This window comes from Myripristis murdjan, chromosome 21 (genome assembly GCF_902150065.1).
Source record: "Myripristis murdjan chromosome 21, fMyrMur1.1, whole genome shotgun sequence".
In the NCBI taxonomy this organism is placed as follows: Eukaryota; Metazoa; Chordata; class Actinopteri; order Holocentriformes; family Holocentridae; genus Myripristis; species Myripristis murdjan.
The window spans coordinates 30536934-30564763 of NC_044000.1; the positions used below are offsets into that span (position 1 = coordinate 30536934).

The 27830-nt window shown below is 43.4% G+C and overlaps 2 protein-coding genes across 5 annotated transcripts in view; one reads left to right on the forward strand and one right to left on the reverse strand.

Moving 5' to 3' along the window:
- Positions 1-239: 239 nt before the first annotated feature.
- Positions 240-11606, reverse strand: LOC115380105 (basic leucine zipper and W2 domain-containing protein 1-A-like). Its single transcript, XM_030081161.1, has 12 exons — positions 11477-11606; positions 9125-9197; positions 8541-8717; positions 6175-6269; positions 6024-6089; positions 5669-5804; positions 3145-3254; positions 2820-2990; positions 2310-2456; positions 1753-1891; positions 1333-1455; positions 240-1014 (listed from the first exon to the last, which is right to left on the reverse strand). Exons 1-12 carry the CDS (start codon positions 11597-11599, stop codon positions 983-985), a joined length of 1392 nt encoding a protein of 463 aa, XP_029937021.1. The 5' UTR covers positions 11600-11606; the 3' UTR covers positions 240-982.
- A 1263-nt stretch (positions 11607-12869) lies between these two features.
- Positions 12870-27830, forward strand: part of myo1b (myosin IB) — an 85748-nt gene continuing 70787 nt past the window's right edge. For 2 of the 4 annotated variants that reach the window (XM_030081156.1, XM_030081157.1), the window contains exons 1-3: positions 12870-13143; positions 23851-24000; positions 27504-27619. In XM_030081156.1, coding sequence (XP_029937016.1) covers positions 23875-24000; positions 27504-27619 — 242 coding nt within the window. In that variant the 5' untranslated portion in view covers positions 12870-13143; positions 23851-23874. The remainder of the gene's footprint in view (positions 13144-23850; positions 24001-27503; positions 27620-27830) is intronic. The other 2 variants (XM_030081159.1, XM_030081160.1) reach the window with 1 other exon arrangement.

Sequence of the window (27830 nt, forward strand, 5' to 3'; positions counted from 1 at the left end):
GCGTCACGCACAGCAGACTGCCTCCCCTGATTACTTGATTAGCTGAGGCTAAAGGTGATCAGCCGCAGACGCACATCTGTGACCTACAGGGGGATTTTCCTGAATCTCTGCTAGAGCTATATGTATTTGGCTGCTTTATCATATAATTAAACTTATTTAAACACTAATTGATCACCACTTTGACAATAAATGTGCTCCAGCAATAATAATAATAAAAAAATCTCCATAGACACCTGCAATGAAAACCGTTATTTAACCTTTATTTTAAAAAGTCAAATTGTAGGGTAAAGAAAAAAAACTATTAAATCTAAGAGTTAGCATGGTTATGTTACAGAAGACGAATAGAGCAATTACAGTTCATTTCAAGGGGCATTGCCACCAGCACCTTTGCAGTCAAAACTGGCACAACTCCATCAAATGTGATGGAGAGAGGAGCTAAAACTCAAAGTTGTCACATAGTTGGCAGAGATGCAAAAATGAGGTAAGGAAAATAGTATGCCTCTCACAGAGGTCCGAGATATGATGGCAACACAGGTAAGTTATAATGAACCTCTGGCAAACTACAATCCCATGATTAAAAAAGATGGCTGTCAAATACGCCTGTAAACTGGCTAATTTTAAAGGGAACCATCTTCACAAAGAATCCCCTTCTGATGCATCAAACAAAGGGGGATCAATCAGTTTCATTAAATGTGGCATTGTGTCCTGCCTCTGAGGAGGAGCTGAAGAAGAGTACTCGATTGTTGGTTCAGATAGAAAAATGTGTCTACAATGAACAAGCTGTAAAAGCCCTTACATTACAGTACACCTAGACATCATGATTTAGCGGTAGAGGAGGTAGAATAGAAAAGGAAACAAAAGAAATGGAGATCGAGACTGCTTTAACAAAACAATCCACTGCGGTACTATGTTAATGAAAAAAAAACAACAACAAAAAAAAAAAACAAAAGACAAAAGGATGATGGTAGTTGGCTTGAGGTCCTCAGTCTGCTTCCTCCTCCTCAGACTCGGACTCTGCAAAACACACACACACACAAAAAAAAAAAGAATCACAATTGTGAGTAAACATCTACGCACTGGTAAGCATCAGCGGCGTCGACTTGAGAACTTGGAAATGAGCGTGACAGAACGAGACATCCGGCAGCGGCGGTAGCTTGAGGCACAAATTACGGAGGCAAACATCAAACACACAGTCATCCATTGTTGTCGGGCACACTTGGCACAAAGCAGAAAGCCGAGACGCTTTCTCTGGCAGTCTGCAGCTACGGGAGGCAGGACCACAACCGCCAAGTGACAGAACTTGAAAAGGCGACAGCGGAAGGAAGCGCTCACCTTCCTCTGCGTTCTTGAGCCACTCCACAAACTTCTTCATCTGCTCGAGGAAAACGCTCTTTCCTTTGGCAAGGTGGGCCTCGCTGTACCACTTCAGAATCGCCTCCTCGCTCAGGACATCCGCTGTGGGAAACAAAAAAATAAAAAAAATTTTCAAAATCCCATGGAAAAAGATCCTCTCCAACATGACGCCAACAGCACAGATGCGTCCACAGGTGCTTGAAAAACAAATGTCGCCCAGCAGGTTGATGACATCAATCAAGAGCGACTTTTGGCTATAATCTCTGGCCATCTGGCATCATTCACTTGTGCCTACACAGTTTCTCCCTGTCAAAATGAAGTTTCGCCCCAAATAGACTGCAGAGAGGACTGCAACACAACAAAGAAAGCAGGGCTCGAGTGGACACAAACAACTCTTACCTTTGTAGAGCAGCACAACAATCTTTTGAAAGGCCTTCATGAAGTGGATGTTGTCATAGCAGTACTCCTGGATCTTCAGCAGGAGAGTGAGCTCAGAGAGGCCCTGGGAGGTAAACGCCTTCAGCAGGGGGCTGTATTGCTGGAAATGTGCAACAACAACGGGTGAAAATGTAGATGCTGCAGTTGGAGTCCCTACACCTTCAGGCACAAACTGAAACACGGCTAGGAAACAATGGAGGGGGGAAATCAATTTTTAGATTTCCATCATTCTGGCCAACAAATTGTAGATGTCTTGATAAAATGAACAGATTGAGGGGCGAAAAATAGAATATCAGGATATTTTTTTTCCCGATTTCTCACATCACTGCTCTTCAGGAGGTGGAATGACTGGGGGAGAGAAAATCAAGCGTCTCTGCATGAAGTTGAAGCTTTGAGCGGCCTTGATTTAAACAAAGAACAACGCTGAGATATTATTTAAGAGCGGCAGCCTTTAAGTGTCTGTAGGTCTCCCGTCTCTCGAGTGCGCTGCTGTGATGTTTCTATAAAAGACATCTCACCTTTAAGTGTTTGATGGCTTGTTCTGTGACGAGTTCCTCCTTCTTGTTCCACTCCATGGAGCTCATTACACTGGACCAGATTATCCCAATCATTGTCTGCTCGGAGATGTTGCTTTTCTTGGTTTCTTCTCGGATGTAGGCGATGATCTGCGGGGCCCAAACCCGGGGACAGAGGGCGTATCATTGGCAAAGCAAGCAAAAAATCACAAGGCACACTGAGGCTGCTTATCAAATTCTACACAAGTGTGAGGTACGTGAACCCTAGCGGGACGCAGAGGTTTGCAAGAGCTGATAATACGTTCAGGTTGAGTGGATTTCAATAACTTGTCATTGATTCAACGCGTCTCCTTCTCCCAGACGCCTCAAAACAAATAGAGGCAGAGGTTAAGGAAGCAATGTTAAGTGCTCTCCAGAGTGGCTTGGTAAAGAAGAAAAGAAAAAGCGGACTAATTGGATGGAAAAGAGGCTGATTGAATGGACTCGGCTGGGGAATAACGTGACGGGGCTCACGTCTTTGAGGGGGTCCCCGCGCGACATCTGCTCCTGAAGCTCTTTCTGCAGCTCCTTGCGGGCCCCGATGGACTGCTGGTTCCTGGCGAAGTCCGACAGCTCCTTGAGCCCGGCGTCCGTGAAGTACTTCGAGAAGTGCTCGCAGCTTCGCTTGTTGGCAGGGAACAGCTCCTGGAAAAAAAGAGAGAGGACACAAGCAGACATAGGTTTAAACATTCTGCTGAGAAAAAACACAAAACACCCCACTGTCCTTCAGCCACCCGAGGAAGCATATGTTTCGTCTTGGCCTGCTTGACAGTTTGTATTTGCCAAGTCATGCTCTCACCATAAGCCTGTTGTCCATGCCGACCTTTCGGAGACTGGCGGCGACGGAGTTGATGTCCCTTTCATTAAGCCAGGATTTGAAGAGTTTCACAGCAAAGGCTGCCGAAACACCTGAACAAATGGATGAAATGGGAGTCAGCTGCTGCGAACAGACCTGCCAGGATGACGATAGGCCCGAGTAAGACATTAGTAAACAAAACTCCACAGGATGCGATTAGGCAGGTTTTAACTGGCTCATTGCCTGGTAAGTAAGGAATGAGTCAACATGATGCGGGGGTCATAAAATCAACAAAGTAAGTTTGGACCGAAAGCATATCAAACGAAGTGTATTTTTCTTTTTAAATCCTATTTGATCTGCGTGTATGCCACTTGCATAACAAAATATGATGATAGGAATCTGAGGCGCACATCGGCTTTTCAGATCTCCCCTCACCATCTCGTCACATCTGTTTGAGCATGTTTGTATTTGGGGCTCGCGTTCTGTTTACCTTTTCGCTGCCCACTGACAACAGCGCTGATTAAAAGTGTATCTGAACACTGCCCAGATCTGTCAGATCGGGCCTGAGCGTGTGTGTATATGTGTGTGTGTGTGTGTGTGTGTATTCCATCATTTCACAAGTTGTCTTCATTGCTATTGCCAAGGGAAATGGCTTCCTTGTGTACCAGAAATAAATTGGCTTACGTTCGAAGGGGACAGGGTAATAAGCAGTTAGGCCTTGACCAGAATGGCAAAACCGACCCGAATCAATTTCCAGGCGAGGAATCAACATGAGCAAAAGTGCATCAGTCGCTCAAAGTTAAAAAGAAGGAAAAAAAAAAAAAAAAAAGACACAACCTCGAAAAAAAGACGGTATTGAGTAAAATTGCTGTTGTGGGTCGATGTAAAACACGGTGAGGTCAGTAGCAGCAGAGGTGGTGGGGAAGTGAAGTCATTACTCACTATGAGGAAGCTCGAGGGTGTTTCTGAGCATGTACCACTCCTGTTTACCATTTATCAGCTAACAGAATCATTTGAGCTCCAATTTATTTTTTTACTAAATGATTCACAAGATCTGGGAGTTGGACAACATCTTCTAATTGTATCACTTACAAACACACATATATATAAATGTCTATGTATGTCTACTGCATGCCATTACCTACAGTTCAGGAAGTTATTTGATGTCTGTATTCAAGTCTTTTCAGATTTCTTGTTTCATTGTACGATTATATGTGCACAGTAAGAGCTAGACACAACAACGGAGGAAAACTGTGGTTGCGTGTTGAATTATGCACATTAAGGAAGGCATAAAAAGTGACAAATGTTCCAAGTCAGTGCTAATTCCTGCAATTATCCTCATGACCTCAGATAAACATTGGGGGAATTGTTATGAGTCTGATGATTCTGGCAGCCATCTTGAACATAATAAAATATAAAGTAGCAACAAGGGGAGACAGACAGAGAGATTGTTTTAATCTCTAAAGCTCCAGAGCTCAGTCCTGCCGCGACTACACAGTGCTCTTGAAACTTTTGAAGTGTTACGGTCCTCTAAGTGTCTCACAGTTTTAATTCATTGTCTGTGATATTCCTGGAGGTCAGAATAACATAAACAAAGGGAGAGCATATGGTTTAGATGTGCAAGAGACAAAAATAAGCAACGTGACAAGGCTGAGGTCACTTCCAAGTGTTTCATTTAGCCACTGTGTGAATCAGATAAAAGCCAACTTTTATCTCTACAGCTATACCAAGTGCATGCAAATTAGAAGATAATAAGTGTCCTGAAACTGCAGTGAATCCATGGAGGAAGGATTTAAAGGGATACCTCATCCAAAAACTAGATATATTTTTTTTATCTCGAACTCATCCTGCGTTTTGAATCTGTGACAAAAGATGTTTTTAATCGCATGCCTCATGGGGGAAAAAAAATCCTAAAACTGTAGCAATTTCTGTTAAAACTGAGCTGATCAGCAACTTGGAGAAACAGGAGCGAATAGAATATGAAAACTTGTGTTTCAATTCTCAAATGTTCATGCATTGTAATCCCAAACATAGGAATGCAGAGTCAAGACTTGGATTATGCTGCACCAAGTGTCTGTCAGTTTGAGCCTGAGGTTTTCATGTCCTTTTTGCTGCTGTTTAACGAGGCTGCTGATCAACTCAGTTCCAACAGAACTGACTACAGTTGTTGTGACCTTCATTCTCTGCGAAGCATGCCACTAAAAAATTAATTTGTCAGATAGTCAAGGCGACTCAGGATGAGCAAATCAAACACAATGTATAGTTTCTGCATGGAGTATTCTCCTTTAAAGACCCTTGTGGTTGACTTGTATCGAGCCAACAGTTGTCTATCAAGCGGTACTGACAAGGGGGAAAAAAACACAAACTGTCTTCTTCACTCCACCATCAGTTTGCAAGTATGAGATGATTCTTCTCAGTTGATGTGGTCATTTTCTCTCAACCCATCCATTCCTACCTCTGGACCTTCTCTGAGGAACTGAAACGGACAACATAACTACGCACGCCAGCGGGGCCGAGAGGTAGGTACCTTCTTTGACGAGGTTCTCATTGAAGAGGCTGCTGAGGATGGAGGCAGAGATATTGCCGTTGGCCAGCAGAATCCCAGTTAGCATGGCCAGCTTGTTACGCTCAGACTCTGTGAAGCCCTTAAGAAACAGCAGCAGCTGCCGAGGAGCAAATAGAGGAAAACAAAAACAAACTTTTATGTATCTGTGGGCTGCAGTGAGTCAGATGCATATGGCTCGATAGTTATATTCACCCAAGTTTGAGAGTATTGGAGAAAAGAAAAGGAAAAAAAACAACACAGTGGTCAAAAACTTCAGGAACTTGAACTGAACAGATCCCAAGTGTTCTTGTAAAAATGCTGGAAGCAAAAAACTAACCTTTTTAATCTCCTCCTCAAACCCCTTCTCTAGGTACTTGTAACGCCTGATAAGCTTGTTAAAGACCTGAAGGACACACAAAAAATGTTCTTCACTGTACAATCAACATGGGGAAAATGTAAGATGCATCGATCGTGAAAACGCTGTTCACCTGTGCGTATGCCTGCATGGTCTCCATGTCTTCTTGTGCTGTGAAGAGACAGAACTCTGTGCGGGTCATGTCGTCTGACAAGGTACCACCTGGGGCTGAAAAACAAACATTTTGCAAATTTGTTTCAAAGATTTACACATCTTGTTTTCACTTGTGCCTTGTTGTTTTTTTCCAGTTGCATCAAACTGAATGAGTACAGGGTAAATAGCAGCAAAACAAGAGCTTTCATATTAATTGAACAATTAAAGATACTTAAAAAAAGGATAAATATTCCACCCTGGGGTACGCTCACACTGCTACATGTCACCAGTTAGTGATGTTTAACTCATTCCAGTAATTATTTTGTGATAAAGTGTTGCAGTTTAATTTTTTCGGTGTACCTGCTTTTCTTCAACTTGCCTCATCTACCTCTACGTCATTAGGGATTTCCTACATTTCCCAGAATGCCTTTCAACAACCACTAGAGGAGCCATAAACTTGCTGCTTCCTGTCAAATGCAGACATAACATGACCTCCAAAAATCTCTCGAGCCAGTGAACTAGTTTTTGAACATGGTGATGTGTTTACAATAGAAACAATCCAGCATGCAACATGTCTTTTGACTGCACTGCATTCTGGTCTAACTGCTGCTGGTGTGATGGTGAAATTGTTCTCTTTGTCCTCTTCTGCGATGTTTTTTTTTTTCCCTGTGTGATTGCTGAACGCTGTCAGTTTTACAACGGCAATTTCAACTATCATACTCCTTAGGATCACATCTATGTTCAGACAGGTATCCAACAAAAAGAAAACCAACACAAAATATACAGAAATACATGGGTACACTGCCAACATCTGTTTTTTGTAATGATTTTAGAGTAACAGGTTGAAAAATTTGCTATTATTTCACTTCCCTCTGAACTATTATGTTAGACAGCAGTGGTGCTATCTTCTTCTTACTGGGTGCTGGATACTGGCTGGATGCTCTAAATGCTAACTGGTAGCCTCTTAAAAACAACCACCTTCATCCACTCCAGTCACTAAATCTACACCGTTTGAATCTGATGATGTGTGGAAGAATCTTTACAGTGGTAATTCAAAAAAGGTGCAGAGTGCAGATGCAGATCTCCACCAGGCGTATCTTCTCTTCTCCAGTGCTTGGACCGGAGAAGGACTTGATGGACTTGGACTTGGTGAAAAAAAAAAAAAAAAAAAAAAAAAACAGCTGAGGAGTTGGCACTTAATTGCAGCAGAAAACGTGGTATGAGAGATTATTTGCGGACAGATACACACAGCCACACACAGGCAAACGCACGAGCCCCCTCAGGCTGCTGCATGGTGGAGATAATCAGTGACAGAGCTATTTTCTTGTGTGGTCTGAGCTCCCTGTGCTGGTCCTCTGGCCGTTGCCTGAAAGTTGCACGTGCAATCGGGGGGAGTGGAGGAGAAGCAGCAGCTAGCCACAAAATTACTTGCCAGGTTTCTTTTAGTATTCAGAGAGAGCTATTTTTGACCTCCGATAAGTGTACAATGAGTTCAGTGAAGAAAACAGAGTCCACTTTAATGGTGGGAGGCTAACGGTTAGCGTTTGGAGCATCCAGCACTTGGTAACAACCAGAGGAGGATAGCACCACTGCTGTCCTACATGACAACTGAGTGAAGGATAAGATAATATTGTTTTTTGTTTTTTTTCAAAATGGGTCAACTATCCCTTTCAGGTGGTTTTGAGTGGATTTTTCCTTTAAATTGATGAAGCCAAGAGGGTTCAGTCAGTACATTCTGTAATCTATGTCGGAGGATCCCACAGAAACATTTCAGTGCTAACAAATGTATTTAATGGATTGGTGAGTTCTGTAGCCACCGGTGATGGTTTTGACTCTTTGCCAGCACATCAGGTGTTTGTGCCAATTTACCTCAGACTGCAGAATAAGAACACAGGATTTTAAAATTGTTTTTCTCCCATCTATTTCAGCTAACACTTGGTTATGCTTTCTCTGAGGGGACGACAGGCTCAAACTTTTCATCCCACACACTTTTGTTAAACCTTGAAGGTCCTGTTCCATTGTCTGAATGGCCATAAGGCAAGCAGTATAATACAGTAGATTATTTTTCATCAATCAGTCTGACTGGTTGTAATGATCCATTTTACATTTTGTTGTATGCAAACTGTTCAGCAGAAAGATGTTTAAACAGTTTTCAGTCCTTGGCAATGTTTGCATAAAAGCCATTACGCAATTTCAGACACTTTTTTGGCCTGTGATTCCTGGGACTTTGCCAACTATAGTCAACCATGCAATGAATCCTTTTGGATCTTATTGTTGCTGATATTTTAACTTATGCCCTCCGTTGGAAGCAGAGCGACCACATATGAAAAAGGTCCTGTCCATTACCCAGCATTCCACCGGCCACCAGGATGTCGAAGAGTGTCTCGGCATAGCGTCGGTAGTCGAGCTTGGCACCAGAGGCGTCAAGGAACTTTGCGACCGCTTCCAAATCAGTGCCAGTTTGGTTCAGACCTTGTACGATGCTTTCCTGAAACTGGGTAGGGTCAAACCTCTCCTTTTCATCTGTTGAGAAACACACACGCTTAGTGGAGTTTATACACCTAGTATGCTATGTGAGCTTTTGAAATTCAGTTGTAACAGCTTTGTTATCAAGGTAAATGCGTGTTTGGCCTTTGCCTTCCCACTTCAGTGTGAATCTCACCACCCACATTACAACCTTGTACATCCTGAATGCATTCAGTCAGCAGGAAAAAAAAAACAAAAAAAAAAACATACTGGCAACACATTACACTCTGGCTATTTTAAGTTCAGATAATGTAATCCTACATTTTCTGACTGTAGTAAGATCCAGAAGTGTAACTCATAATGCAGCGCACACTGTTACACAAGGCCTCCATTTTTGGCCTTCCAAATGGAAAGTGTGGCAGCAATGCCAACAAAAATAAAAAAAAAGCAGTGGGTTCTCTCACCTCTTTTTCTAGTTTTGAAACGCTGGCCTGTTAGCGTAGGCTTCTGCTGCCTTTGATTACTCATAAAAACACCCTGAAAAGACAAAGGAAGAAGGCAAGAGAAATCAGGGTGGCAAATCACTATCACAAATGAATGGCTGGAAATGTGGATGCAATGGTAGTGTTACAATGATGAATCAAGCTTAATTCAATTTAGCCACCTTATTAGCCTTATATAAATATAAATATATGCTAATCTGTTGCTTATCATCACTTTAATGCCATTTCGCTTCTGTATGTATTGCTGTAATATTTTTTGTGAAATTAACACACACGTTATACATAATCTAATACTTTTTTCCCCTCATTTCTTTATCTATGTATTATAAATGAATCCTCCTATTATCTTTGAGGTCACTTTGACACAATTCAATGTTTAACGTCTCTAAACACGATTAACATTGTTATTTTTTTTGCTTCATATTTAATGATTTCTCCTAATTTAATGGGGTCAAGTGAGTAAACACAAAATTAACATAATGATATGTCCTGAACACGTTTGGTACCCATCAGTTTTAGCTGTATAAAACACACAAGAAACATCAAGATTCACACATGACACATGACATTTATAATCTTCATAACACTTCCCTCTGCTTTACGGGGCCTCACCTGACATAACCACACCTGTAGCAGTGTGAAAACCACAGTCAGGGTTGCCAAGTCCGTGTTTTTTCCGCCAAATTGGGCTACTTTTTAAGTGTTGCCGCGGGTAACAAATTTTGTCCGCGGGTTGGGCTTGGGCAGACCTGTAGCATAACTGTGGCCTTGTTCAATACAGTTCTGTATGACAGACAACGCTGTAAATAGTTCAAGTTCATGGAGTTTTTTCCCGTTCTTTTTTATGTTGGAGACAGCCAGCAGTTTAACAGGTGAGCTGAAATGATTTTCAATTGCCTTTGCCTGGGAAATTGCCTTTAATGTTTATGATGTTATTTTATAGATATTATAGTGCATTTTGCAATTATAGCAATGCTGTTGGACTTTAAAAGCAACATATATGGATTTTAATGGACATATTTTGAGTTCTGGTATTGGGCTGATTTTTGGGCCGTTTTTATACCAGGTTGGGCGGGTTTTGGGCTGGTTTTGAGATGCTGTTTGGCTGCTTTTGTCTCACAGATCTGGCAACCCTGACCAGTTCATGTGACATTAGGGAAGGAAAAACATGATTCCCACATGAACTCTGATGTATAAGGCGGTTATGTTTTATTTAAAGAGCTATTGAGACAGTCAACAAGACACGGAAAGCACCTGACATGTAAATTTGGGTATCAATTATCATTATAATTGATACCCAATTATAAACCTGGAGGATTAAATCGACCCCAGTTGGTAAAACATCGTAAATTTGAAGATAACAGGAGGGTTAACTAAGCCAGTTTCATCCAATCCAATCCAATCCAATCCACTTTATTTATATAGCACAATTTAACAAACACAAGGTTTCCAAAGTGCTGCACAGCAAGATAAAACACCACAAAATAACACAACAAGAGCAGAATAAAAAGGTAAAAAACACAGTAGGATAACACAATAAAATAAGATAAGATCAATTAAAATAAAATCAGATAAAGTAAGTAATAATAATGATAATAATAATAATAATAATAAAATAATAAAACAGAACAGGATAGAATAAATAAAATATATAAAAATATTAAAATAAAATAATAAAATAAAAATACAATAAAATAATAATACAATTATAATTTTAATAGAATAAAATAATGTAAAATGCAAAAAAAAAAAAAAAAAAAAAAAAACATACATCATCAACATTCATCAACACAACAATGTTTTTCTGATTCTGCTGTAGCTACATAACATAACAGCAAGCAGCATCAAACTAACAATGGATGTGGAGATGTAGCAGCTTTAAAGGCTTTAAAGGACATGTTTTTGCCACGTTGGGTTGATGCCCTGTGACACCTGATCCCAGCTGTTTGTACCGCCGTCACACCTGTAATGTTCATGTTGGAGAGCTAATGTGGCTAATCGTGGACGAATTATGACTTACTGCTCGTCAGCACCATAAAACGACACAAGATTAACACTGTTAGCGATGTGTAAATCACATTTGACGACTATGAAATAATACGATGGCAGAGTAACGTTACAGATTATTGTTTAAAAAAAAAAAAAGGAAAAAAGGAAAAAAAGGAAAAGCAGGTTGGCCCGACCCGGATGTCTAGACAACACCAGGCACCCACAGCTAGCTTAATCCACTTCACCTCCACAAACCTCGTTTTTTAAAACAAAGACATAACACACGAACACGGTTTGGGGACACAAACACGAACCGGGACTCACCGGAATCCTTTGTTTGATCAAAAACAGTCGGTGAAGGCCAAAGTATTGCGACACAAACTGAGTTAACTGTAAGCGACCCAGATGCCAGGGAGGAAATAGTGGACCGCCACGGCGCATGCGCATCCGTTGACTCGGCTCGGAGCATCAGACTTGTGCGGGGGGGAGAAACATTTATAAAACATGTAAAACAGACATTTAACACGTGTATAAAAATGTATATGGTTAATTTGGCGTATAAAATACAGTTTAATAGTATCTTATTGTCTTTTTTGTGTTTCACATGTGGAAATAGCGCAAAGAGCATCATTTTGACCGTATCTTCCCCCCCCCAGTGCGGGTGAACAGTGATATGAGCCGGCTAATTCGTTGCGATCTGCTAATGTGACACAGGAGGGGGGTGTTGTGCTGTCAGGTGAGCTACTTGTGGAGCTGTAATGAGGCGTTCAGGTGCACCTCGTAAACCTCTCAGGACAGGTCAGGAGGTCTGAGTCACCTTTGCTTTTTAAAATGTATTTATTACACCTGTATGCATTATGAAAATAAACTGTGTAATTGTGCTTGCTTTGATAATTGTTGTATTGAACAATGCGCTGACCAGAGATAGATAGATAGATAGATTTATAGCGTAGGACATGATGGTAAGTATCCCAAATTAGATTGATAATAAAGGGTATTTTGTTGATCCCTCATATAGGGAATCATGTTGCTCATACCTGTTGCTGTTGCAGGTACTATCATTATACAGCCCAACACCTTTGTTATCAACATATTTGAGGAAAACAGGCTGGTGCAATCAGAAGTGGTATTTTAATCAGCTCCTAAAACTCACTTTAATAACTTAATAACCTTAATCACTGAGCCTGCTGTCATTACTTTGATATTGATTTAAAACGTTTATTTCATACTGTTTGTGCTGCTGTAGCAGGTGCTACATTCATTCATTCATTCATTCTCACATTATTGCTATAGAGTCGTGAGTATGTGAGAGTTTGTATTTTTTCATTAGTTGTTATTTTAATTTCTTTTTTGTTCATATGTTTTCAATTCAGTTTAGTTTCAGCTCATTTCCAGAGTGGGTTTACTCTTTTTTAACGTTTTGTTTAGTTTAGTTCTTTAGTTAGTTGTTATTTATTTATTTATTTATTTATTTTTACTATTTATTTAGCTTTTTCTTAGTGTGTGTATATGTGTCTGTGTGTATGTGTGTGTTGTGGTCGGGTGGGTGGTTCCCACATAAGCCACGCCCACCAGATTCCCATTAGGTCTTTCACTTCATCATACATTTTTTTTAAAAGCTCATTATTTCCGACTGCATTTGAAAGCAACATAATTCCCCCCTCTCCTCCTCCTCCTCCTCCTCTTCCTCCTCCCCCCTGGCTGGAGGTGATTAGGGGACGCTGAGCCCAGAGACGCCGCTTCAGCCACTCCCTACGCCGGCGGACTGAGCCGTCCCGACACGCCGCGCAGCTCCATTCAAACAAAGTCCTGAGCCGGATGAGAGGCGCGTCTGTCCTCATCCCGCACGGCAGAAAAGTTAGAGGAAAGTCAGCGAGGGACAGGGCTTCAGGACACACTCCAGACCTGAGGAGGCACCCCGGGGATCTTACTTTGTCCGCAGAGTGGATTATAACAAGGGGGGGAAGAACTTTTCCAGAAGAGATAAAGAGGCAAGTAAATCATCTTCACTGGTAACTAGTTAAGTGCTGAAATTTCCAAAGCAACCAAAGCAAGTCCTCGCTCATTGCATGCTGAGTGAGTTAAACTGTAGCCCACCAACACCGCTCAAATTAAACTTTAGATACTCTTCTCCATTCATTCCTCTTCACTTTGTGCAGAAGAGGGGGTTGGGGATTTTTTTCTTTTCTTTTCTTTTCTTTTTTTTCCCCCAGTCCAAGAAATGCACTGGTTGGTGGGATAAAAGTCTCATGGCTGGGAAGATCTGGGTGTACTTTTTGCGTGTTCTTGCTGGTCTCTTCTTTTATTCCACATCAAAGCTCATTTAGCGATGTTAATCTACAATGTGGGGGCTTTAATTGCCAACATCTGTGAGCGGAGCTCTATGCAGTGACTTTGGGAACGAAACCAGTGCAAAAACCCATCGCCGAATTAGCAAGCAGATGTCCCATACAACTCTTAAAAAAAAAAAAAAAAAAAAAAAAAAAATACTCAAAAGTCTTTGGTGCACATTCAGTTCAGGCTTTTGAGATGCTACTTTTATTTTGGAAAGTCATGCAGCTCTGTAAAGGACAAAATGTTATCAAGGGCAGCAAAGTCCATGCACTAATCTTTTCAGGGGTCCTTGACATGAAATGTTTAGAAGGAGGGGGGAAAGTAGTTAAACTGAGTGTAGGTTGGTGTACCCTCCACTACATCCCGGGGTTTTCAAGATGTCTTTTTATGCTACTGACTGGAATAAATTACTGCTCAGCATCGACTTGCATGAATAAAAGCCTTGTTCACCTCCCCGAGAAACATCCTGCTGTCAAAAAGTCGACCTGCTTTCTCTCTGCCGGGCTCTCCCTTTGGGAGCCAACCAGGCACTCAGAAGCTGAAACCAAGGGAGGCATCTCTGCAAAAAAAAAAAAAAAAAAAGTGTAATCCTATAGTACATTTTAGAAGGATACTGCACAAATATGTCAGTAAAACATTATTCTGCCTCTACAGGTAAAACCTTCCACCACAGAGAATCTTCTAGGTATATCACAGAGGATAAGAAGGTGCCAAACACACTATAAGTCCCTGTAGGAGTGATATGATGTTATGTTTTTTGTTAGGGTTAGTGCATAAGTGAGGGCAGGTTTGTGTTTTTCAGGGGCAGCAACTGTTTCACATGGATGTCATCACATTAGGTGGCCACTCTGGGTGTCCCATTGGTTTTTGGCAGGAGTGGAGTGACTCAAACACCCTCGGACACGATTCACCGCCGGTTGTGTTCAGTCTAAACACGAGTTTGTCCTCGCCTTCGACCCTGATGTGCTGCCAAGACGCAGTTCGGTCCAATCTGACAACAGTTTCTTAACGCTCGTGGTTGCAAAAGGACGGGCACTGTTGGAAATGCTGGGCCACGACTGATTCAGAAACATGAATTATACAGATGGAGATGTGAGGAAAACTCCATGTCTCATTAAGATTTAAATGCTCTCGTTTGTCGCTTGGCTTCCTTTTGATGCCTGTATTATTATTTTTTTGTCTTTTAATGCTTGGCTCCGCTTTTGATTCCACCAGTTTAGCAGTTCCTAATACCATCTGTGAACTTGAAATCCCTGCAGGATCAGATAAGTGCTCTTTTTTTTTTCTTTTTTTTTTTTTTTTTATAAAGCATTGTGTCTTTTTCTCTCTGTGCTCTCCGACACATGTGTCCGCCTCTGCCTCTGTTGGCCAAAGTCTCAGTAGGGGAACCAGATGGGAACTTTATTACCCGCGCTGATCAAACAAACGGTGATGTAAGCTGACTGGGGAAGGTAATGCGGTGAGGCTTCAGAGCTGCACTCTTGGCGTAAGTAGCAGCCATTTAGCTCAGACTTGAGGGGGGAAAAAAGGCCAACATGTGGGTCTGTTAGAGAAATAGCCCTCCTTGGTAGTCACTCTGCTCGATGTGGAGCTCTGAGGAATCCTGTTTGGCTGCCTCCTCTAAGCTCCAACTCTGTACCATTTTCTAACGTGCCAAAAGCCCCTCCAAGACCACTGCTGGGCAAGATGCTGCTGTCTAATGCACCGTGTTGTTGAGGACCAAAGCCCCCCCCCCTCCCAAACCCCCAGCCAGTGCCATGGTGATGAATAGTGTTTGCACTTGTCTGCCCTTGCAGCTCAGTGTAGTGAGGCGTGCGTCTTGTGTTAGCCCTGCATCAACAAAGATAGATAGGGGTGCACATGTGCAGTTCCACACAATGGCCCACGCAGAGCCTTCGCCGGCCTCTCATGTATATAGGAGCCTTTCTCGCAAGCTTTTGAATGAGCTTTAATTGCATTTCTCCCCCCTCATGCACCTTATCAGCCTCACAGCAAACCTGCAAGAAGTCGTGCATCTGTGAATATATTTGAGCGGCCCCGTTGCTTGGGAGTTAAGGCGGTCAACATGGCACAAATTGGCTGAAAGTTTTGCATTTCATTTAAACAAAAAGCCTGTTGCCCGCACTAAAGATACCCCGTGAGGTTTGACAATTTCTCTTTCTCTCGTTTGATTTTTGCTGCTTTAACTCGGCGGCTTTCGTCTCCCCGAGGGGCCTGAGTAATAATGCTGCACATTTTGATTCAGCCCATTACTGCTGTGTGAAGTCCAGACGGGGCAGCTGCTTTCTCCATTCAGTCGTGTGAGTGAGAGCGAGCTGCAGAGTTACGCCGCCGCCGTTCAGATGACACACTGAATCTGCAAATACAGAACAGGCGGTGGAACTTTTCCTGAGTTTTCATGTACTTAGAGTGGAAAAATGGCTGTCTACAAGGCTCTGCATGCATCAAATACACGGCTGTGTGTGTGCGAAGCCGTTTTAAAGCCATTATTGCTGGTAAACTACAATGAAATCTGTGAAACCTGAGGATCCAGAGGGACGTAACTTTTAAGAAATCCATGTTGCACTCGCCTCATGGCTTAACAAACTTCTTTAAAACCGCACAAGGCAACTTTTTTTTAATGAGGAGTTCCCCCTGTTTGTCCAAATGAACCTCAGCTGTTGGTGCGGACACTTTGCTGCCCTCAGGAAGTGACAAAGTGAAACTTGAAGACCCCATGAAATGGCATCTTACTTCCTTGATTTTATGTATTTCCTGTTATATAATACAGCATCACCAGCGTGTGTTATGCATTTCCTGTAACAGCAACATCTTGGGGTGTGACATAATATGGAGAGGGATCATGCAAATATAAACCAAAAACAGTTTTATTTGGTGGAACGGGTGCAGGGACAGGGCTGTTCAAGAGTGGAGGTTTTATTGGGTCACCATTAAAGACTGATAGTTGTCCAGGAAGTGAAACTGGGGAGAACTTTCAGAGTAAAATACTAATGATCTGAGTGAGTGACTGAGCACGCTCCCCAAAGAAAACTGGACCCAGCAGTGTCTTATCTCTTTGATTTCCTTTGGCGTAAAGCATCAGTGACCGGCTGGGTTTGTAAACACAACCGCGCTTTGTGCCGGTCGCCCTTTCAGGATTTTGGGGTATTGAAGTTTGAACTTTTCAGACGTTTACCTCTCATCACCTTTTGCAGCTTCCAGCCGACGAAGATGCCTAGTGCAGCCAATCGTGTTCACAGTGCAAGCTGAACTCTATAAGGGTTCATAGCTTTCACCTGGCTGGCCCATTTTATGGAAATCAGAGGTGATGCAGATAGATTTCATAGACCGTGACGCATTTCTGTCTTGTTTCTGGTGGGGAAATGGCGGAAGGGAAACACTGCTTTGTTTAATTTCTAGATTATGGTATAACCTCAGTTTTGTTTTACGATATAAATGAACATGACACCTCAAAGAATAATTCCTGGTTGGGTCTGTTTTTCCAAACAATGCATTCTTGCTTGATTATGGTCCAGTTTGATCCTTTGCCACCTGGATTATTAACTCTGCATTCATGTTTCGAAGCCAGACCTGTACCCGACCACCATATGCTGCTTAATACCATAGTTAATAACATACAGTGGAAGGCGTTCTCTCTCTAATGACTTTCTTTTTTTTAGGGCTGTCAGAGGGCAGCTGTAAAACAAAGGTTATAGCTGGCACGGCTCCCCGGCTTGGACCAGGAATGTCAGCGGAGGACAGTTAGTAGTGAAGATGTCGGGCCAGCCTTCATAACTCTCACCGCTCAAGTAGCTGTAAATACCGCCATAACTGAATCCTAAAACCAACTGTGGATCGGCGTGCTGATTAACAGTCCCTCCTTAACCCCGAGTTATGTGACCCATGTCCTCTTGCCATGTATCTTGATCTTCTGCTTTTGTAAGCTGCGCCGCACTTGTGTAACAGTAATTAAAGAGCCTTGTTTGTTTTTTAATATTTGAGAGGACGGTACTCAGATGAGAATATAAAGGAGTTTGTGGAAAGTATGTTCCAGATGGGGCTTGTCTTGTGGGTCAGAGGACAGCGGACTGGTATGAGAAGCTTGTGTGTTTCGCAAAAGAGACCCATGAGGCACCGCTTCATTTCCTCGTGTTGCACAAACAAGAAAACAGATTTTGGATTCGTAATGATATCTCATCATCGTAATGGACTAAACGGCCATCTATTAGTCCAAAGCCCAGCTCCGCATTGTGTTTTCCCTGTGCACTAAAGCGCCAATATAAGAATGGCTCCTCATCATCACACATCAGTGAAATTCTGGTCACCCGTGTCAGTGATTAATTGCTAGGAATAATTTGACAAGGGGAAAGTTGGAAAGTTGCCTTTTCTTTTACCAAGACTGTGAATCCACAACAGGACTTTTTGGGCAATTATAACTGAGACCTGGCCAGTACAATTGATTTTCACGGTTGGCCTGAGTGCATACTAATTTTGAATCCAGTTTGAGCCGTGACGATTATCTAAAAAAATAATGGAATAGGTGCTTTGGGTCATTCCGTGCAGATTTGGACCCAAAAGAAGGCGCTCGGGTGCTCGCTCAACCGCTCTGCTTTTCTGGCCGTAAGTGATGCTGTCATGCTGTGTCTGCATCACAGTCGACTCTGAAAATGCAGCAGCGGCGTTGAAATTTTAATGCATAATCGACCCCGTGCTTGAGTGCCGTCTTTTGGGTCCAGTCTGCACAAAATGACCCAGAGCGCCCGTTCGTCTTTGAGATTATCGTCCAAACTGTAAGGACTGACCCGCCGGCTGAAGCTGTGATGTCGGCGACTTCAATCTAAATGGAGACCGCCTGTCAAAATCCAGCACTTGTAGTGGCAGTGTGTTGTCGTATTGGTTGCGTGCTTACCAGACTGCAGGGTTATGTGGTGTGAAACCTCTCGTAATGTGTGTAATCCCAATCTAAACGCCTCGATTTCATGTATTTCTTGTTTATAACCTGTTGTTTGGCTGTGATAAAACACAAAGGGGGATCATTCAAAAGTGGAAACCAGCAGCACACCAGTCAGAGAGAACTGCATTGCATTTGCTGGAATAAATAGGTGGTTGAAATTTGTATTCATGCCAACAGCATGAGGTCATCGTTAAAGATACGCTGTTTTCCAGGAAGTAACAGTAATGGGCAGTAATGTCATGGGGAGCTTTTTAAGTCTTGTGTTGTCCCACTGGTCAGTGAATGTATACCACTACAATTTAAGGCCAAAAAAGGTCTTTAAATGGTAATTATTATGAGTGCAGTGAGCTTTTTCCTGAGAATCTGAGTTGACTCAGATTGTATTAAAGTCGAATCTGCATATACGGTGTTCATGCCACATGCATGCGTTCACCCGGCTGCAGCGGCGAGGTCAGTTTCCCAGGCAGCAGCTCGCCGTCCGGCCCTCCAAAGCCCTGTCCTGGCTTGTTCTCTGGCAAAGCCCCGTGCCCTGGTGCTGCTCCATTAGGGAGGGCTTTAATCTCCATGATTGCCAACAGGCTGTGATGTTGTGACTCGGCTGGCCGTGACAAGGCCAGCTCCATCTCTGGGGGATTTACAGTCTATTACACTGCATAATGGAGTCTAATATCATTTGTTTGCGCAGAGAGACACTGCTGTGTTCTCAAACAGCCACTCCCAAGATAGAATGACGCCTCTCATATCTAAAAATAGATCACGCATTATAAGTATGATTTTTTTTTTTTTTTTTTCCCACAGACCTCGTGTCAGTCAAGATCGCCGGGCGCCATCGTTTCCCATCACGAAAATGTTGACTCATTCATATCTGATGATCACGACGACAAGCTTTTTAAAAATTAAAACACAAGCACCCTGTGTAAATAGCTGCTTCACTGGCTTGGTTCTGCCTGTTTCACTGCAAGCACATGCGCTTCTGTGTTTGTGTGTTTGCATGCATGTGGGTGCCTGCACGGTTGTTAGCCTCTGGGCGACGGAGAGAGAGAGAGACGAGGAGGGGAGAGGGAGTGGGGGGGCTTTTCTCCACACTTAAGATAAGGGTGGAAAAGCACACATAGCCTCAGTGCAGGACCTGTAAATTATACATTTTATTTTTTTCCTGCCGCTCTGGCTGGGAAATCTGGGTCAGCGGCAAACACAGGAGGCAAAGCATGTCTCATAATAATATTGTAGGTGACATACTTCATAATCCCAGGTCCAGCCCACTCATCGTTAATATTGACTTTCCATATGACAAAATCTCTCATTCCTGTTTTTCAGGGGCAATTGAGCTTCTATAAATACAGTACTCTAATCTGCGGGAATTATAGATTAAGATTCTAATTTAGTATTTAATTCTACGATGTGTAGTGATTTCGCTGTATGGGATCGAAACAGACATTTTTAGTCAACAGGGGATTGGGCTTGAGATTGGCAACACCAGATTTGCTCTCAGCAATTCCTTAGAGCAGAGATTTAAAGGAGCTAAACCACGCGGGTGTGTGTGATGCTTACCTGCATATTATGAGAAGAAAATGCATCAGGCTACTTGCAGAAATTGACGAAATGAAAGTGTAAGTGGCTAACCTAGTTTTGCTTTGAGTGTTTTCGCTTACGTTTCAGTTTGCGAGCCGAGATTTCCCACTAGTGTCCATACCTGACATTGGAGTTTCATTTTGCCAAATAGAGTGCATCTACAGCATCTCAATTAGTGAGAATGGGACTCTTCCCTGCAGACTCACTTAGGCTTTTTACATAAAAATCATGCACAATTCATGGACCAGAAATGTTGCCCGTGGAGGCCGGAAGACAAAAACAATCCATTCAAATGTTAAAAAAGAAAAAAAGAAAAAAAAAGAGAGATGCAGCATCAGAATGGACACGCAACAAAGCATTATTTAATGTTTACTTCTCCACTACGCTGTTGTGCCTACCAGCCAGCAGTCAGGATAATCCCGCATGAGTTTAATCAAGGTTGTCAGGTTTTCTTTCTCTCTTTCGTTCCCCCCTCTCTTTTGATTTGGCGCAGCAGCTGGGAGGCTCGAGCAGGCAGCCACTCTTATAGATGAGATTGTGTCAGTGGAGGCAAGCTCGAAATCTGGGCTAGTGGGTTATCAGCGGAGGAGCTGTGGGCATCGAGGCAGCAGACAGATGCAATATGTTGTTACTCAGATACTCAGGCGACGTGGCCTCATCTGTTTTCCCCACGGTCAACCACAAGCCTCAGCATCTTTTTTTTTTTTTTTTTTTTGGTTGTTGTTGTTGTTTTCCTTCTCTCTGCGCTCTCAGGGGGAACATATTAATCTGTATTTTTGTGCAGTCTGACCAAAATGTCAGGTTAAGTGCTTTCAGTAGGTGCAGTATTGATCAACTCTGCATTGGATAGGAAATCAAGCTGTATCATAGCCGCCGCTGCCAAATATCTGCTGCTTGTGATTATTCTGCCAGGAGTAAATGGACACAGTTGTCATTGGCTTCCAGTCGCTCACAGCTGGAGGGCGTCTCTAAGCTGTCGCCAGGTGCGAGCAGGACATTTCCTGTCATCCAGCTTCCTGCTCTGAATTCACTGATGGATTAGTGTTTCCTTCATTAGTGTGTGACACAGAGTGAGAGGGTCCACCTGCTTTTAGCCTGAGGATAGATCATATTGGTGCCAGTACCATTCTGCCTAAAGGTATTTTCCCTGTTAGTCTGTTGCATTAGAATGGCGAACTTCTTTTATACCCTTTTCCAGCCCTTTTTTAACTTTTCTGACTGTCTAATTTATTGCAGATTTCAAAGTACGCTGGCAGTGCTCCTCTAAATGTATCACTGTTCTGCTGGGATATGTTGAAAGACGAGAATGGAAGAATCCAGTCGAGTCTAATCTCGTTAACGTACCTGCAGATGGATGAATGGTGCGCGGAGGTTTTTGCCTCATTTCAAATTGGAAAACATTTCATCCCCATCTGTCTTGGCCCACCTTTTAAAGGTCTGGTGTTCACGCTGAGTGTGAGAGTGAGTGGTTTTGGAACCGGAGTCTCGCCTCCTACCAAGAGCCGGGCGACTCTTTTATGGGCCCGTAACATTGTGCCCTGCAGGAGAACAGAAGCCAGGGGAAAAAGTGAAGTGGAGGTCTACACAGGGAGTCCATTTTTTGACAGGACTCATGCTGTTGCTATGCCACTGCTAAACCTTGGAGTCGGTTTCCCAACTGACAAGGAGTTATAGCTTGGAAACAAAGCGGAGGTTTTCCTTTAGCTAAAATGTTGGAGTCTCTTCTCCTCCTGTTCTTTTATAGAGAGCTTTCACAATGAATTAAGCTGCTCTCATCGCCCGGACGCTCCAAGCTCCCATCTCGGAGATGCAACTCTGCCAACAGGGCCTTGAAAAAAAAACGAGGCTTTGAGCAAACCGATTAGCGAGGGGCCATGTAAGGCAAATAGTCCTCTTATCTATCTTTATGTATAGCTGTAAACGATTTGTCTCTGCTTCAAAGGCGTGTTTCAGCTCTTTCACTAAGCTGTGTAGTAATGGGGATTAGGCTGACCACAGACAATTTGTGCATTGAACAGGAGCGTGTGATATGCAATTTGGAAGTAACTTGAAATTCAGTCTTCAATACCGTTTGTTCTTTGTGCATGCATAGATTTAAATGTGCTCCCCCTCATAGTGAGAGCCGTTGTTATCCATTATGCATCAGGATACGCAGATTACTCTTTGCACTAACCAGTTGTTTATTTGCTTGCTATTAGTTATTAGCTACCCTTGAAAATGTTATTAGTTGTCCTATTATTTCAATTTTTTTTAAGAACCAATTTAACAACGGGCAGAAAAGTGAAAGCCCCATGGGAAGTGTGGGGCGGTCTATTTGATTTTAATGAGATTTGCCTACTCTTATAAAAACAGCAGCGCTGGCATGGCACTTTAAAGTAGTGACTGACAAGACACATGGCAGGAAGCCATATTGGCATGGCATAGTCTGAACCTAGGTAACACAAATATACTTTGAGGAGGTTGTAATTAAGGGTAGTGTAAGTACTTACTTTTCAAGGTAAGCGAAGTAGCTACACAACTCTGGTCAGGGGCCATCTCTGTACGCAGTAGAAGGCAGGGATGGGAAAGCTCTTGCAAAGCTTTGGTCCGACGGTGACGGATCACTCCCATAACAACACTTTGTTCACTAAAACACAGAGAAACCGAGCTCTGCTTCCAACTTCTGCACTCACCCACCATTTCGGATTGCATGCCAGCCACTGATCCATTGGGTTAATCCCCAGTACATTAACTTGCCACATCCCAGTCTATACTATCTGACCTCTCAAACGTCTATCCCGGGACTAATCTATGGCAAAAAACGTATGTTGTTGTTTTTTTTTTTCGCCCAAGCAGAGTGATGTTGTTTCTCTTCTTCTGTTGAAGGGTTTTAGAGTCTCAGTTGTTTGACAGTTTGGGGGCTTCTCTTGGGGGGTCGAGCTAACATCGCAGCTTGATTCATTGAAAAACATATCCAAAATCATAAGAAACAGTGTAATCAATATGAAGATTTCCTATATTCTTATTGCATGGTAGTGCCTGTTTCTGCTGATTTTTGAAAGAGGGAGGTCTGCGCCGAGAGGGAGGGAGAGAGCAGGGAACAATAGATGATTAGTGCATGGCCTCACCCTGTGGCCCCTCTGTCACAACAGCAGACGTGGGGTTTGTGGTACAGCAAAGCCCTGTATCTGGGCTCTGAATGTGCCCTAGGCCTCTCTTTTATCTCTGGCCCTATAGCTCTGGGATTACTGTCCCAAAGAAGACGGGGGGCAACGCTGGACCGAAAACTGCCACCCCCAGCAGTGTCTTTGTCCCGGCGCACCGCAGCCAAGATCCTCTGCCGTCCCCAAATGTCACACCGCTGCAGCAAGCAAGTGGAAAAGAAAACCATGAGGCTGTTTACTGTTTTTTTTGGTGCTTCTTTGATTTACAAGGGGCTCCAAGACTGTTGTGGACCCCGGCCAAGCGGATGCCCAGAGGTCAAGGGCAAAGTTCTTCCATTATGTAAATTTCCCAGGGGACGCGGTCGGGTCCACAGTGTGCTGCAGTAGAACGAGGCTGAAGAGCCAATCGAATGGCCCCGCTCCTCCCGTGGAGTCAAACCACTGCTGAGCAAACATGTCCTACCCAGAGTTTATTTGCGCTGGCTAAGTTTAGCGCTGTTTGTTGTTGGCTGATCAGAGAGCGCCTCTGGAGACTTAACAGAAGACTTAACAAGACTTAACAGAAGACACGAGTAATTGCTGACATAAATCCAAAATAACATCCACTTCATTATTAAACATTATGCGTGTCTTCAGCCTGATTGACAGGAAAATAATAATCTTCCTCTGAGGAATGTAAGTGTAATGTCTCTGTTTGTTCCTGTGTTTCTTTGCAGGGGGGCGCAGCAGCAGCAGCCAAAATGGAGGTGAAGACGTCACTTCTAGACAACATGATCGGGGTGGGTGACATGGTCCTCCTGGAGCCCCTGTCCGAAGACTCATTCCTGGAGAACCTGAGGAACCGCTTCGACCACAACGAGATCTACGTAAGCCTGCTCTAGCTCGGAGGAACAAAAAAGCGTTTGACTTAATATGTTATCTGTGCCTCATATTTTGTTGTCCTACACCCCTCTGTGTTTACCCTTCCCTCCTAAGAGGGATATGCGAGACTTCCCTGAGGAAACATGCGGATACTTTTCATAACTCCATTGTTCCTCAACTCACTCTCAATCATTCCAGCCGTGGCCTCAGAAAACAGTGGCACAGATACAGAGACCACAGTAACCAAGCAATCAATAAATCACATCACAGTGGAATGTAGAAGATGCCTTTTAAATGAGACAGAAAATCCAGAGCTCAGGGATGAAGAGATATTCTGGCTGGCTGGATCATTTGCTGGATGATTTGCTGGCTGTTGATCTCCAGAGGCAGGGTGTTAGGGGCGAGTGAACTGTCATCCCTGGATCAGAGCACTGGTTGTGGGCTTTGTGCTCTGGCACTCCACGAGTCCTCTGCTCTGCAGGTCGGCCGCTCCAGACGTCAGCCTGGATGATTACAGCTCTGCTCTGGCTGCCGTTGGCTGACAAGCCCTGCGGCCCGGGGAATGATGTCACCTCGCTGGGCAATGATTGGCTCAGCGGTGCGCTCGATATTTCATTGAGCCGTAGCCCACTTCCTGCTGAGGAATGAAAGTGGCGTGGTGTTTTGACATTTCATATGCCCTCAATTTTCTCAGTCCTAAACTATAAGCTCAGAACTCTTTTGTCTCCAGTGTGGAGTTGACCCATCTATGGTGGAATTAGGCTCAGAAAAAATGCATAGTGTTGCATTTTAAATGTTTTTTTTTAATGTCTAATAGACGTTAATCCAAGGGATTTGTCTCCATTACCCTGACTTTGCAAGTCTTGTTTGAGTACATGCTGTAATTTTTGACGTTGACCCTCAGTCCACTGTAATGACTGCATTTGAAGTCGGGGGAGAAAGTGGCGTCATCATGGAAAGGTAAATCACATACTAGTTCTGCTGAGTCTATAATAAGAACCTTTGGGTGGCATGAGCTGCACCTCCAAGCGGTGACCAGTCAAGGCACTGGAGCATATACTTATCCACTAAATCTGCGGTGTACATCTATGCATGTTGCAGAATTTTTCCCTCATGAGGCATCATTCCTCAGAAATCCCCCCAGGGTGTCATATGACAGCCTGGGGGGATGCCAGAGACAGCAGAAGACACATGGCTTTGTTTTCCAGAGGGACGCAGTTTTGTGCATCAGATAACTTTACGGAAATTCAAAGAGACCCAATGAGCATCAAGATTTCCCTGTTAACTGTTTCACCGCCCCTTACGTCTGACTTCACCTATTTTGCTGAGCAAGCATTATGAGGAAAACATTTTTTTTTTCCTGAGCTCACCGATTCTCAGTCTCCTGAATTCCTTGGCATTCGAGGCCAAATCCAGATCTAACCGTCAAGTCTGGATTGTGAGCTGTGCGATAAGGAAGTCTGTGCTTTTCTTTTACTTTGCAGCCAGTAATTACAAAGTGCTGCAGGGAGATTGGTCTCCTTTGTAATTTGCTCATCACTCTTTCACTCGGTTCCTCCGCTTAAAGGTGGAACGGAGGCAGAGACGGTGTTGCAGCCTCACACCTAACAGCATCTGAGTCCTGGCAGTCTATCACTCTTGTTCACAGCTTAGCTGTCCCAAATCGATGAGCAAGATATCACCACTTGTCATTCTTACATGGCGGCTCCATTTCTGCCCATCATTTGTTAACCATTGAACGCCTTCTTTCTGTTTTGTACTTAATTGCAGTAACTAGACCCTTGAAGGTGTTTTAGGGCGTGTATTAAATGAAGTAATATTACATGTTTGACAAACTAACAACATGGGACGAGCTGTCTCGACGATTTTGCATTTTGCCAATGAAACCCAATGGAGTGATAATTAGCACAGGAACAACAAAGCTTACGCATGAGCATTTTCACGACACAAACTCTGTGAGAAAACCCTGAAAAACAACCATGTCCGTTTTTAGGAATTCCGTCGGACACTTCCCTCTTAAGACGGGGTAAGCAGGCGTTTGCCGATCAATGTTTAATTTTCTCATTTCGAAATGTCTCTTTTCTACAATTGTCCTAAATGATGTCGTTAATTCCTAATGTTTTCTATTAGTTGTTGGCTGGAACTGTTTATCCGAGAAAATGGTTCCACAGAGCTCAATATTGCTCGGAAGGGCTACAATGACTACCAAGTGGAAGCGGGGGCGTGACTTACATAGCGTATCATTGGGGTCCATGGAGATGTATCGGGATGTTTTTTTTTTTTTTTCCATGGTCCACGGAGGCCGCAAAGACTTTATTTCTGGGTTAATGGCTTTTGCATGGACGTATCTGCTTGGAGTCAGGAGCGACCCTCATCAACCCCTTGTTTGTTTACACTGCACACACTCTCTTTCCCTTTGTCTCCGTCCCGAGCACCTCAGAAAGGGCCCGCTCTGCCTCCCGTGTACTTTTGAACAATAGGCTGTGGGAGGTGGTGGTGTTGCCATGGGGAAGGCCAGGCTCCGCTCTTCTCAGAGTGGATTATGCAACATCCATTTCCGCAGAGAGCGGGGGAAAGGTTCAGATTGATGGCTGAAAGTGTTATCTGGGCTCTGTTTAGAGCGTGGGGGGATGAAGATGATGATGATTACATTTGCTTTCAGAAATAACTGAGCGGTGTTGGCGGAGTCAGGAGCTGTGCGAACATTGTAGTGCTCTGGTTTTGAGTGTGAAGATGTGAAACGAAGGAAATAATGATCTGTGTATTACATGATTTTGCCAGTAGTTCCTGATAGGATCCCTGTGTTGGATATTGATCCATCAGTGCTGTCCATTTCTGCTGTTATGGACACAATGCAGTTTGTTTGATTTGAGATTTATTGTCTAATTGATCAGCAATACATGACTGGAAGCCCTGAACTTGTTATTAACTCTAATGCAAGAATACATGACCATTTTTATCTTACCAGGTTACAAAAGATTTTAGTGACTCATGGTGTAAATGCTGTTTCAGAGTATAGATCTGTTGCATGGATTATAGAGAGATTGGCTCAAAAACTGGTTGAATCCCAACAACATTCCCTGGCACCATGAAACACATTCCCACACACACACACACACATGCACAAGCACACTGTTAAACTATTAAACCCTGACCTCCTCTGCTCATTTGCAGCCGGTGTTGTCTTTCTGCTGCAGAGTCCAAGGATTCCTCCGTCTTTTTTGTTGTTCTTGCATGTCTTCATTCTCACTTCAGGCGTTTCATGCCCGAACAATGCATCAGGAATTCCCAGCTGGGAAAAGCTGATGGAAGCAGAATTCCTCTCACCTCGGGTTACAATCAGTGCCCAAGTGGACAGAGAGGGGAGGGAGGAAGGGAGGATGGGTTGTCAGAGTCATTGTTGCTCTCTGTCTGTATTAAGTGTCCATGTAATTCTGTGACAGTGCCGCATGGATTCACACTTAATTGCTCATTCTGTGTTTCCTTTGCCCCGACTGTCTCCCTCCAGACGTACATCGGCAGCGTGGTGATCTCCGTGAACCCCTACAGGTCCCTGCCCATCTTCACGCCGGAGAAAGTGGAGGAGTATCGCAACAGGAACTTCTACGAGCTCAGTCCACACATGTGAGTCGGCGGCTCGGCCAGCGAAAAACCTTTTATTCCCCGCCCGTCCTCTCACATCAACACGCTCTTTAGCCAGATCCGCACAGGACTAATCCAGCGTGAATCTGCCATGTCTGTAATTTGTTAAGTAAAAAATTCCATCACAGAGTGCTTTGGTAAAATTACTAATCCCGCACCAATCACAGTCTATAATTTCAGTCATCATTTGTTT